Raw genomic sequence first — 13085 nt, 5'->3', positions numbered from 1 at the left:
TCTACAGAGAGCTCGCTGGATGGTGGAAGGAGCTCATTTAAATGAGAAAAAAAAGACTTTGAGTACATTGCCAGCATTCTCCTTGCCTATTGTACTCCCTTTTCGGTTTCTGCTTTCCAGTGAGCAGTTTTATGTTTCCAAGGATCATAAATTCTCATTTTTCCTCTGGGCAGGAGGTGCACTCCTGGTCTCCGCTGCTTCCTGCGTGGCTTTTGTGTCCGTGTTGCCCAGCTACTGCAGCACAGCCCGGGCTATGCCCGGCCCATTCAGCACAGCCCCGGGCCACGGGGGCTCGCAGCGCTCCTCAGGCCCCTGATTCCCGGGGGACACACGGGGAAAGGCTTCCAGACAGAGCCACGGGGAGAGCTGCACTGCCCGGGGCCGGCAGTGACCTCGGGAGGGTGGGATGTGATGTGGGATGTGATGCTGAAGGGGGATCAGCATGGACAGACAGCAGCCTGTGAGGTGTGGGGATGGACACTGCTGCTCTGTCAGCTCCAGGGCAGCCCCACTGGCTGGGAGAGCTCCGGAGCTCTCCGGAGCACCAGCTCCAAGGGCAGCTCTCCAAGCATGGGTAGTTCATACAGCAGCCCAGATAACAGCCTGGCCTCACCCCGTGTAGGTCAGCTGGCTTGAAATTAATGACATTCCTGAGCTGGAAATGCTTGGATTCATCGTGGCTTTAAATCCTGAAATGGGACTCGTATAGAGGGAAGGGAAGGGAAGGGAAGGGAAGGGAAGGGAAGGGAAGGGAAGGGAAGGGAAGGGAAGGGAAGGGAAGGGAAGGGAAGGGAAGGGAAGGGAAGGGAAGGGAAGGGAAGGGAAGGGAAGGGAAGGGAAGGGAAGGGAAGGGAAGGGAAGGGAAGGGAAGGGAAGGGAAGGGAAGGGAAGGGAAGGGAAGGGAAGGGAGCAGAGGCTGGGGTCCCTGCCCAGAGCCGGTCAGTCGGGGGGCAGAGCTGAGCTCATTCCCACTCCTCATTGCCATGCTCCCTGTGTCCTCTGGAAGGCGAGGCTGGGGAAGGGGCTGGGACAGGCCATTGTTGGGGTTGTTTATGGACACATCGATCCTGCAGCCTGCCAGGCCGGGATGGGCCGAGGGAGGCCAGGGCAGGACAGCAGCCTGAGGGCTGGCTGGAGAATTTACAGCCACAGGGAGAAGTCACTGGTTTCCAAGCCTGTGGCATCTTCCTATGGGCATGCAAATAAGTCCATACCCAGCTGTGACTGGGGGCATTGACATTCTCCAGCTTCAAAACCTGCAGAGCTTTTGCTTTGATTTCCCTTAATACAGCTTAAAACACCATTTGAAGCATGGCCAGGAGCATGTTCTGGCCTTGCTGCTCCTTAATGCAGAAGATGCATTTTTTGGAAGCAGAGACTGCCTCCAAGACCTGCAAACTCTCTATTTTATGACAGTTTTCATTTGCATAATGAAGGCCCTGATACCTTCAGTAATTAATCACATTAAGAATTGCTTCCTTGAATAACTCTATTCATGCAGGTTGTTCCTAGTGCTGGAAACTGCACATGATTTCCAATGTGCATTAGCCCAAGTTTCATCAGCAGATGGAAGCTGGTAACTGCATGTGTAATTTATATCTGCTTGGGTGGAATTATCCAATGAAATATGCATCACACGGCACCATTAACATTTCTAGTCATACAGTCTTTAGCTCATGGGTAAGTTAATATTTCATGCCAGCAGCGTGTGGGACCGTAGGAAAGGCAAAGTCTCGAACACAGGAATTTAAGAGCAGAAGTGGAAAGTATTCCAGGTCAAACACAGCAGATATAGAATTAATGACGCTGCTAAAATAAATGAAATTAATTACCCTTGTTTGACCTGCATTTTTTTATAAAGTGTCCCATCTTGTCTCCATAGTTAAGAAAGCTGCCAGGCTGCTGTACTGCCACTTGTAGGGGCAACTCCAGATCCTTTAGCATCCAGGAAGCTTTTCCCCACAGGACAGCACAAATAACAGGAGAGTAAAGATTGAATTGTGGAAGGCAGCAGAGGGAAATGTTGCTGTGTGGGTTTGGACTTGTCAGTAACCTTGACAAATCTGGGGGAAAAAAATCCCATCAATTCAATAGTAAGAAGAAAATCAGTGACTGGTCTGTGCTGTGACAGCAGTGACAGGTCAGCCTGGAGCCTTGTGCCAGAATAAAGGTTGGGTTATGCCTGAATATTCTACAGGGGAAAGTCAGCTGTCTCAGAGTGCCTTTTCCCACGTGCTTTCCTGTCCTTATATAAATCAGTTCATTAAAATACTGATTCCTGCTTGATAGGAAGCAATTAAATGACTGAAGCTGTGTTCCACCTGCCTCTTCTGTGGGGAGATGCAGAGAGAGTCCAAGGTGAGCTGGTGCCATGTGAGTGTGGGGCTCTGCCCTCCTCTGGGTGCTCTCACCCAGCCGGTGCTCCTGCTTCAGGACATGGGACATCCTGCAGCTTCTGCTGCTTGAAGGCTTTCACCCTTCAGAAAAGATTTGAGGCACCAATGAGTTTTAACTGTTTTCAGGCCAAGCTGGGTCTGGCCATGGCTGGGCTGTGCCTTGGCTGTGTGCTCCAGCAGGGATGCAGCAGTGGCCATGGGCTCCGTGGAGAGGGAAAGGCCAACAAACTCCTTCCCCACTGAGGCCACATCCAGCCTGTGGTGCTGCACAGCTCTGCCTGGAGCTGATGCCCTGCACTGAGCCAGGCTGGGGTGGGAGCTGGCTGGAGTTCCCTGGGTTTAGAGTCTTGCCGTCACTCCTGGCAGCACCCACAGATTCACTGCTGCTGCTCCCGATTGTTCCTTTCTGTCCAAGAGAGAAAGAAAAAGCATCTCTGCAAAATCCAGGCTTGGACTTTGCTTAAAGCCTTTGAGTGAAGAGCCTTGTTTGAATGTAATTGCACCCCTGTTGCTACAATGGGAAAATACACTGTATTGCTCTTTCTTGGAAAGCACAGCTAGTATTTTCCCAGCCATTTGTGTATAAAGAAAGATAAACAGCTCTTTAGCGGGCAGAACAGTCTATCCCGGGTTTATTGACATTCATGGAGCAGACAAGGACAAACAGTTTGGTGAGCACAGGGGAGGGGGAGCAGCTGGGCTGGGGGGCCTGGGCAGAGGGTGGGGAAGCCCTCTCAGGTGCTGAGCCTGGCGAGTCCATCTGCCTGACCCCAGACCCTGCTGCATCCCCTGGGCCCCCGGCAGCCTGCAGGATGCACTCAGCACCTCAGCCTTCCTCTCACTCCTCCCCATAAATAAAAAACGGGTACAGCTAATTTAGTTCCAGCTTCACACGCAAGAGCGCCAGAGATAGATTTTTAAAGAGCTTGTCTGAAAGTAATAATTCATGGGGAGATCAAAAGGCTGTGGTTTAATCCGGGGTCTGTCTGATACCATAAACCTTGCAGAGTGCTAAGAATTCAATGAGCAGCATCAAAAGCCTGATCAACATGAAAGCCACCCAATTTTCTGTCTGTAAAGCTGGCGTGGCTCACAATGGGTGCTGAGGAGTGGGGAAGATGTTTATCTTCTCTGCAGAGCTTGGGTGACAGAGCCACACACAGCCCTCCAACTTCAGCATCCCAAAAGAGGTGCCTGGGCTCCATTAACATCTCACTTGCTCCCTGCATGTCCCCAGCTGTATAAAAAAAAATCAGAGTTCTAATTGCAAGGCCTAGGTAGATTTCAGGCTGCTTGGCATTGCCTTTTCCTTCACATCCACGAATCAGAATCTGCATTGATTTGCCAAAGCAACATGACAAAGTGGTGGATTTCAAACAGGGACTGCAAGAAATATGGAGTATCAAAATGCTGTGTTTGGAAGCTAAAAATGGTGCTTAAAATGGGGGCAGGAAGGATGAGTGCTGTAAACAAAGGTCTCCAGAGGAGAAGGGCTCTGCCATGCTTCTAACTGTCAGCTAAAGCAACATTTAAAAGTCAGTGTTTAATTTTTAACACAAATGGAGGTGAGCTCAGGCTGCAGACACCTGCAGGGTTTTTCTCCAGAGATCCTGATCCCACAGAGGTTAATGTGATTATGCAAATGACTGAGGTATAATTGCGTTACTGCCGCCCATCTGGCCCTCCCTGCAGCTCCTGAGTGATTTTGTATTCCCCGTGCAGCGCAGTGCTGACACACAAGGGCACCAGAGATGTCACTGCTTGGGGTTTGCTGCAGGTGCCACCTCCCCATCACACCTCTGGAGCACAATCCTGCTGGACCAGGCATGGCCAGTGCATCGGGAAAACCCTTCCCAGATCCAAATTAACAGCCTGAGTGTGTCCAGGGGATTGAACTCTGCCTGTCCTCTCCCAGGGGATGCTCCTGACAGAGCCAGGATCCTGCCTGGCATCCCAGCTACTGCGCCAAGTCCTTCCCAGAATGTTTTTTCTCAGCAGAATAAAACAAATTCGCACCTCCCGCAGCAGCTGGGATGAAACCAACCCCTGGCAGTTTCCTGTCAGACACTGACCACCACACGCTGTCCCAGGTACCCCCAGGACTCTCTCAAACTCGGGTTTCTGTTCCCCCAGTACGAATTCAAAGCCAAGAACATTAAGAAGAAGAAGGTGAGCATCATCGTGTCCGTGGACGGGGTGAAGGTGATCCTGCGCAAGAAGCAGAAGGTGAGGCTGCTCCAGCCCAGGGTACTCACACTGCTCACCAAAACTGGCCTTCCTCTAAAAAACACCCAGGATTTGCACAAGAAAACACTCCAGTTTTCATCCTACTAATAACAACACTTTACTGGAAAGAGAATGGAAATTCTCTGGGGAAGAGAGTTTTTTTTCTATCCAAAAAATGTATCTCTCATGGGATACATTTTTTCTTTCTCTTGCTAATACCAGAAAGCTTTTTCCAGGCTGCCTGGTCTGAGCACCCCTCAGCTCTTTGCCCCACTGTCCTTTCCACCAAGTCACTGAATCCAGGTCTCCTCAGCCCCAGCTCCAAGCCTTCTTCCCCAAAGCCTGTAGCTCTTCCGCATATTTGATGTTATAAATTAATCTTAGGGACCATTTTCAGCCCTGAAGGCTGTGATCAGATATGATAAACGATCCAAAAAAATCTATTTTTATCTGAGATATTGTTGAAACAGCCATGGCTCATCTAATCACACTGCAGCCTGGATTGTGGCTTGGGACAAAAGCACTGTTCCCAGGTTTCCTGCCTCTCAGTTTGGTGGAGTTTCACCTGATTTACTGTAATTTTGTCTCTGCTTACAGAGAAAGGAGTGGACCTGGGACGAGAGTAAGATGGTGGTGATGCACGATCCTGTGTACAGGTACATGGCAGGGGATTCAACCAGGGAGGGCCACTCAGCCCTGGGGGATCCGTGCCCTCCTCCCACCTGCTGAGACCCCTCCACCAAGGCTGTCCAAAGGAGCATCTAAAATTAACGAGGGTACAGAGTTACTGCTGCTGGAGAATCCTTTTCATACATTTTGGAGAGTGAGATGGACTGATCTGGCTTTGAAGCTGGCTCTGCTTTGAGCAGGGTTAGACTGGGTGACCCTGGAGATGATCCAACCTGCATTTCTCCCTGATTCTGCCTCTGAAGACAGGCTTCCCATGGTTTTCCTTCACAGCATGGCTCTCCCTGAGCTTCTGAAGCAAGGCCTTACTCTAAGGTGCAAGTGCTGACAGGGAATTAACCCTTACAGACATGGTGAGAAAGCACCGACTTTCCATAGCACCTTCCATGGGATATGGAGGTATTCCAAAGGCCACAAGCCCCACCCTGAACATAAACCTGGTGCCTCAGGAGCCCCTGGGGATGGGAAGTGACCCCAGTGATGGTGCATGGCCTGAGGATGGGTTTAGAGCACAGGGTGCTCCAGGCTGTGGCATCTGCAAAGTGAATTCTTGTACCACAAGCCGATAGTCACGAGAACTGGGATCCCCAACTCTGGTTTTTTGGGTCAGAGCCCTTAGTGAGGAGATAAGGAACAGAGGATGTGCTGATGCATTATCTGTGCCCACTTCTCACCCCTGGCTTTCTTTAAAGATGACTACAAGATGTGGTACATTTGCAGTAACTGCTCTAACTGCAAGTTCAACACCCAAAAAATTCCAGTGACAGAAAGAGCAGAAGAAAAAAACATTTCAAAAATCCCGTTGGTTTCTTCTCTATTCAGAGCTGAGCTCACTTGTCACATTTTCACCTAATTAAATCAAACATATATAAAAATCTTCAGAATGGTTTTGCAGTACAAGGAGGAGACTCAGCCTGAGCAGCAGAGAGAGGAATCCTCAGAGTGCACTCAGCATCCCTGGGAGAGGCTTTTGGCTGTGTCACCTGCCCACTGCTGAGGAGGGACCCTCTGTGTCCCCAGGGGCAGGACAGCCACCACCCTGCAGGCAGTTCTGCCTCGCTGCAGCCTGGGCAGGGGTTAATTCATGGGGCTAAAAATAGCCACTCACTTTCCAAGACTATAGATTTTTTCGCTTTCCCACAGGATCTTTAAAAAGCTTTTGCCTACTTCAGAAACCAGAAGGTTTTCCATCAAGCCTGAAACTCTCTCTAAATCCATCACCTCCTGCAGGAGGGGCCGTGCACCAGCACTGCCTCGTTCCTCTGATCCTGGGGGCTGCAAACCATCCTGGGGACACACAGGAGCAGAGGTGGTCTGGAGGGCAGAGACTCCTCATGGTGTTCAATTAATTCCCTTTGTCTCTCTCTCCCACCCAGAATTTTCTACGTCTCTCATGACTCGCAAGACCTGAAAATATTCAGTTACATCGCACGGGACGGCGCAAACAACTCCTTCAGGTGCAACGTCTTCAAATCCAAGAAGAAGGTAAGGATGCTCCTGGGGATGCACCCACATCTCTGTGGGGTCAGAGGGTGCAGGGCAGTGACTGAGGCAGCACCAGTGCCTGGTGCTTATCCCCTCCTGCCCAGCCCGGGTGGCGGCACATCCCACACAGGGACAGGAGCCCCCAGACCCAGAGTGGGGAACGGGGGGGCTGCTGGAGCACCCAGCCCGGGAGGAGAGGCGGCGGTGTGGGTGGGAGGCAGGGGAGGCTGGCGGTTCCTGCGGTGGGAGGCAGGGGAGGCTGGCGCTGGCGGTTCTCCCCGGGGCGGCGGTGGCAGTGCTCGGCTCCGGGCTGTCCGCAGAGCCAGGCCATGCGCGTGGTGCGCACCGTGGGACAGGCCTTCGAGGTGTGCCACAAGCTGAGCCTGCAGCATGCCCTGCAGAATGCCGACGGGCAGGCCGATGGTGCCAGCGACAAATCGGCCGAGGAGCAGCCGCTGGAAGGTGACTCACAGCTCCCGAGGGTCTGGGCATGCCCCTCCCTAAGGCAGCGGTGTGGGGATGCTTTGGGGTGGGGACACGCAGCTGGCACCTCCTTCATGGGTGACAGCTTGGGATGGGGAGCGTGGGGAATCTGCCCTGCCTGCCCACTCCTACTGAGAGCTGGGGAGGGGCAGGCTGAGCCCCTCATTCAGCAAGCTGAGGGTCTGCAGCCCCTCGGCCATCCCTCCCTCCTGCCCCTTCACAGCATGCTGAGACTTGGAGCAAGTCCTGGCCCTTGTCCCTGAGCTTCCCCCAGCTCCCAGCCCTGCGTGGGGCCCCGGCTCTCCCTGCAGCCCTGGCAGGGAAGGGAGGCTCACATTCATGTGTCCATCTTGTTTGAAGTTCACCAGATAAAGGGCTCCAAGATCACGGATGTGGACGAGGTTGGCATCGATACTGGTGGCATCTGTGTGTCCGAGAGGGGACCCAGAGAGCTGCCAGGTGCCAGGGGGGACCTTGGCATGCTGAAACCTGGGCAAGCCTCAAAGGAAAAGAACGGCCAGGTAATGGGGGGTGGCCTGGAGAATGGTTCATGTGCTCTGCTGCTGCTGAAGGCCCTCTGCTCAGGGTCACTGTATCATGGCTTCGTTTGGAGGTGCTTTCATGGAGACCCCATTGCAGCCCGCCCTCCTGGCTCCCTGCTCAGGACAGGCTGTTCAGCTCCCAGTTCACCTGCAGCCAGGCCGTGTCCAGGGCTGGGGTGGGGGCTGCAGTGCATGGCTGAGCGGGCTTCTCACCCCACCCAGGCTGGATTTCTGTACCCTCAGTGCTGCTCTGCAGCAGTTGCTTGTTCAACTGCCCTGGCAGGGATCCCTGGCTGCCCTCGTGCCCCAGGCCCAGGGAGCAAGGTCCCCAGGAGGCCCAGCCCTGGCAGTGCAGGCACCCACGGCACGTTCAGCTCCAGCAGCAGTTCCACCTTAATGAATGGGTGCTCCACAGAGCTCTGGGAGCCCTTCCCGGAGGCCTGAATGGCATTGCTTCAGCTCACACAACAGTAACGCTCACAGGGCTGCCTGGAAACAGCTGCAGTGACAGGCACTCCCCGAATCCATGGGATTCGTCCGCGTGCCTGGAAAGGCTGGGCTTTCCTGTGCATTCCTTCTGGCACTGCCCAGGCAGGGGAGGGCAGCGGCAGGAAGGGCAGTGGCTGCTGGCACTGGCAAATGCTCCAGGCACCAGGACACCGCCCAGCCTGGGCAGCCACAGCACGGAAAGGTGTGGAGTGTTTGGGTCACTCCCTGCTGTCTCCTTCCTGGGAGCCCTGGGGACCTGCCCTCCCCAGACACAGCCAAGTCAGCTCTGCCAGCTCTCTGGAAGGAGCCTTTGTGAAACACTCTGTCCTGGGGATCCCACAGATGTGCAGAGCTGACAGCCCAGGGCTGCCCCTCAACACCCCCTGGGTGTCCTGAGCACAGGGGCTCCTCTGCTGCGCTGGGGTCAGTGCCATGGGGAACCAAAATCCAAATGCCAGCCCGAGCCAGTCAATCCGCTCACCTGCCCATTTCTTTGTGCCCAGGATGCCGAAAACTGCTCCCTCCACCTGGCCAGCTCCCAGCAGCTGCTCAGCCCGGGCAGCCCCTGCTCCTCGGCCTCCATCACCCCGCTGGCCTCCCAGCACTGCCTCCAGCTGCTCCAGCAGCAGCTCCTCCAGCAGCAGCAGCAGACGCAGGTGGCTGTGGCCCAGGTACACGTCCTGCCCTCCCCTCAGGTGGCACCAGCCCTTCTCCTCCCCCGGGCCAGGCTGGCGGGGCAGGTGGGAGCGGGCCGGGCCCTGGCAGCAGTGCTGGCAGCGTTCCCGGTCGCACAGCTCTCAGCAGCATCGCTTGCAGCCCAGCTTGCAGCATTGCTTTTAGTGCCACGTGCAGCACCGCTTGCAGCACAGCTGAGCTCCCCCAGACATGGAACTGGCTGCTCACACAGCCCCGGGCTGCTCGGGGAGTGTTACAGGGCCCGGTAGAGCCCCCAGCTCCCGTTTCACCCCATCTCATCCCGTTTTTGGAAACCATCCCACCCCCAATCCAGCATCAGAGCGGGGAGCCCGGTGCCTGCGATCTGGGCACGTGCCCTGCGCGTTTCTCGTTACCGGGGGGACAGCAGGACACCCCGCACACCCCCGGGATGCCGCCGCATCCCCGCCCGCGGCTGGACCGGCTCGGGGGGACCGTTCGGGGGTGGCGCGGCGGGGCCGGCAGGGGGCGCTGTGGCGCCGCCGGTACCGGGCGCTGCCGGGGCTGCTCCTCCCGTCCCGCACCGCCCGGCCCCGCACCCTCCCGTCCGCACGACCCCGTTCGCATCTCCCTGCCCGTCTCGCAGGTGCAGCTGCTGAAGGACCAACTGGCGGCCGAGACAGCGGCGCGGATCGAGGCGCAGGCCCGGGTGCGGCAGCTCCTGCTGACCAACCGCGACCTGCTGCAGCACGTCTCGCTGCTGGTGCGGCAGCTCACAGTGCTGGAGGCCCGGGAGGAGCACCGGGATGAGCATCGGCAGCCGGGTGAGGATAGTGACACACTCACTGGGGTGGTTTGAGTGCTGGCATGCACCCAGTTCCATCCCTCTTTACAATCACTGCATTCCTTACAGTCACAGGAAACAACTGGAGTGCTCCCAGTACCATCGCAGCAGGCTCTGGGGGTCTGGGGCATTTCTGCACCCCTCACAGTGCAGGGGAGCAGCTGCTTTGGAGATGCCCAGTTTTTCACATGCCCCTTGTCCATCTCTCACAGCTGACCACTCCTTGCAAAACCTGTCCCTGGCCCAGTCCCTCTCCCTGAACCTGAAGAACCACTACAGCCTGGACGTCCACCTGCCATCCACCTCCACCCCTGCCAGCATCCTGGGCAGCCCGGTGGCCCCTGGCTCCCTGCCCTCCCTGGGCCCCAGGGACTCCTACCTCAACCTCGTCAGCCTGGACAGGGGCAGCCACCGCTACGGCAGCAAGGAGGGGGACGAGTGTCTGGAGGGGCAGGAGGGGCTCAGCCGGCGCGTGGAGGGCTCCGAGGTCGGCGACTTCGCTCTGCCCAACGGGGGCAGCCGGCAGAAGGTGGACGACACGGCCAGAGGGGATGAGGACAGGTAGAGTGTGCCACCTCTGGCACCTGTGTCTCCTGCCAGCTGCAGCAGGAACACCCTGAGTGCTGCCGGGATGTACTTGCCCATCACCTCCTCTCTGCTTTCCCTCCGCAGGCGGCAGCCGCCCATTCCCAAGCTCAACCCGCCACCCCCCATCCTACGCAAAAGGTCAAGCAAGACCTCCCCAAGCCTGGAAGTGGAGGCGAAGCCCGAGAGCACTGCCCACCTGAGCCTACCCAGTGCCAGCATCTCCAGCCTCACCAGCATCACTGCCAGCTCCCTCACCCTCTTGGACCCTGAGGCAAGGACTCCTGCATGGAGCGCTGCCTCCAGCACGGAGCCCGGCCCTGCTGGGACCTGCCAGCGCACTCTGGGCAAGGACAGGACTGGAGAGAGTGGGCCAATGTCCCCCTTGGCCAGCATCCATGACCCAGCAGCCAGCGAGACCCTGGCCAAGGAGTTAGTGGCCCTGGGCAGCCCCACGGACAGCTCACTGCCCTTCTCCCCTGCAGATGACACCTGCTTGCACATCAGCTTCTCTGAAGATGAGCTGGACACTGCTGTGGGGCCCAGCAGAGTCCCCTCTTAGTGGGGCCACAGTAGGTGGTATCTGGTGGCTGGCAGCCCCCCAAGCAGCTCCATCCACAACCCTGAGCTGGGACTGGGGGTCCCTGTGCCTAGGCTACGAGACAGGTCCTTTTCCTGTCCCTGTCCCACATAACGGCCTCCCCCACAGGGCCACCCCACAGGATGGGACTGGCCAGCCCTGCCTCAGTCGGCACCAGCTCACACTGCTGTCACACTGCCATCGTGTCCCTGCTCACAGCCAGGGATGCTCACAGCAGAGAATTCCCAGGGAGCTGCAGGCTGGAAGCCCTGGGCAGGGCTGTGGGACAAGAGACTGTTCTGTTCAGTTGCCACCCCTGGCAGCCTGAGCAGGGCCACACAGCACAGCCACAGTGTCACTTCCCTGCCCAGCTCCCCAGGGTGTGTCCCAGACTGCCACCACACTGTGTCTCTGCAGAGCTGCCAGTGTCCACCAGCCCCACGCTGTGCCCAGCCCTGCTTTGGGGACAGCAGCCCCACCACTGTGTCCCCATGCAGTGAAGCCACCACTGCCTCCATAGGTGCCTTTTCCCACTCCCCAGCACCCACTGCCCACACAGGTTGGGCCACCCCTCTGAGGCCACTGATGGGTGCAGGGCTGGCCGTGGGAGCCTGCAGCAGGGGGTGACCCCCTAAGGAAGGGTGCACCCCATGTCTTGGGGTCAGGGCAGAGAGCCCTCCCATGCCCCCCGAGCTGCTGCTGGCTGCAGGCTGCTCCTTGTGCTGATTGTAGGGTGTTATGTTGTGGTTTGGGTTTGGTCTCAGAAATGTGAGTGTCCTGGGAGGAGTTCAGGTTTAAGGAAGAAGTGGGGTGATGCTCATCCACCTTGGTTGTTTGTCAGAGGGTGTTGGGAAAGTGTCAGAGAGTCGAGTTGGGAAGTGTTAAGCAGAAATGGAGACTTGGAGCAGCCGTGCTGCCTGTCCCTGGCGTGGTGCTGCTTCTACAGGGAGAGGGGGGTGACAGGACATGCACCCAGAGCCAGCCATGGCAGTGACAGAGCCACGAGGGGGCTGGGGACCGGGCTGGGGGTTGTAAAGCTCGGCTGGGCTGTCCTGTAGTGCAGTAGTGACAGCCCAGCCCCTCCATAGGACACTGCGGTTTGGTAATGGACTTTTAAAGAAAAAAATAAACAGATTTGCAGAGCCAGTGCTGTGTCTCTGCCCCGTGGGGCCTGTACACAGGGGGTCCCGAGCCTGTGGGGTGGACTGGGCACTCCCAGGTATTCCCAAAGAGGAAAGATTCCTGCTGGAAATGACTGCTGAGCCCCTGAGCTGCTCCCTGAGCAGCCCCTGCCAGGATGGGCACCACCAGGCACGGCCCCGCTTCCCACACACTCCTTTTGCTCTTTCCTGGTCCCATTTCCACTGTTGAAATAAATCCTGGCCACAGCACAGAGGATGGAGAGTGGTAGAATGCAGATGGCAAAGCTGGATGGGATGGGACCAGTGGCATGCCAGAGCTGGGATCCCAAGGGCTGCCTGCAGCCAGAACGGGCAAGAGACCCCTGCCCTCTGCAGACCCCTGAGCCTTGCGAGGTGAGGAAGGAAATCCAGGGGCAATTCAGCACAGAGACTCCAGAAGGGACAAGGACCCTGTGAGATTGTTCCCCTGTGCAGGACAGGAGGCCCAAATGGAGGGACCCAGCACCCAGAACCTCTGTGGGGTCTCAGGGCCACTCTCCATCCCTCCATGGAGTGGGCGCAGCCTCCAGCATGGCAGAGTGGGGAGCAGGGAGCCCCTTCCCCAGGCCACTGCAGACATCTGCCAGGGGGCTGCCTGCATGGGGAGGGGGCACTTCCAGCCCAGAGCCTTATTATGCTTCCTTCATGGGAAGAAACTTTTTCCTTTGCTGTCTGCTAAGCTGCTAGCAATCATCAGGCAGGCAGGTGGTAAAGATTCATATCCATCAAACAATGCCATTTAGTTTGTAACCTGTGACTAAATCTGGTGTTAGCTTTAATTTCAGAGTCTGCTTTAGGGCTCGCTTGTTAATCTCTATGCAAAGCAGATGAAATGAATATGCAGCATTTTGGATGTAATTGTACGGCTTCAATTCAGCACTATAATTTTCCAAACAGGATCTTGCAATCAAGCTTCTATTCATTAGTGTATAA

General features: G+C 56.4%; 1 protein-coding gene across 2 annotated transcripts in view; it reads left to right on the top strand.

The window, feature by feature from the left end:
* Positions 1–12117, top strand: part of LOC115910844 (carboxyl-terminal PDZ ligand of neuronal nitric oxide synthase protein-like) — a 28297-nt gene extending 16180 nt beyond the window's left edge. Inside the window, exons 3-11 of one of the 2 annotated variants that reach the window (XM_030961329.1) lie at positions 4530–4622; positions 5220–5278; positions 6686–6794; positions 7115–7256; positions 7638–7798; positions 8812–8979; positions 9609–9786; positions 10019–10367; positions 10479–12117. In XM_030961329.1, coding sequence (XP_030817189.1) covers positions 4530–4622; positions 5220–5278; positions 6686–6794; positions 7115–7256; positions 7638–7798; positions 8812–8979; positions 9609–9786; positions 10019–10367; positions 10479–10953 — 1734 coding nt within the window. In that variant the 3' untranslated portion in view covers positions 10954–12117. Of the gene's footprint in view, positions 1–4529; positions 4623–5219; positions 5279–5503; positions 5625–6685; positions 6795–7114; positions 7257–7637; positions 7799–8811; positions 8980–9608; positions 9787–10018; positions 10368–10478 lie in introns of those variants that run through there. The other variant, XM_030961330.1, reaches the window with a different exon arrangement.
* Positions 12118–13085: the final 968 nt, after the last annotated feature.

Source organism: Camarhynchus parvulus, chromosome 17, assembly GCF_901933205.1.
Source record: "Camarhynchus parvulus chromosome 17, STF_HiC, whole genome shotgun sequence".
Taxonomy (NCBI): Eukaryota; Metazoa; Chordata; class Aves; order Passeriformes; family Thraupidae; genus Camarhynchus; species Camarhynchus parvulus.
This window is presented reverse-complemented; position numbering and strand designations above follow the sequence as displayed.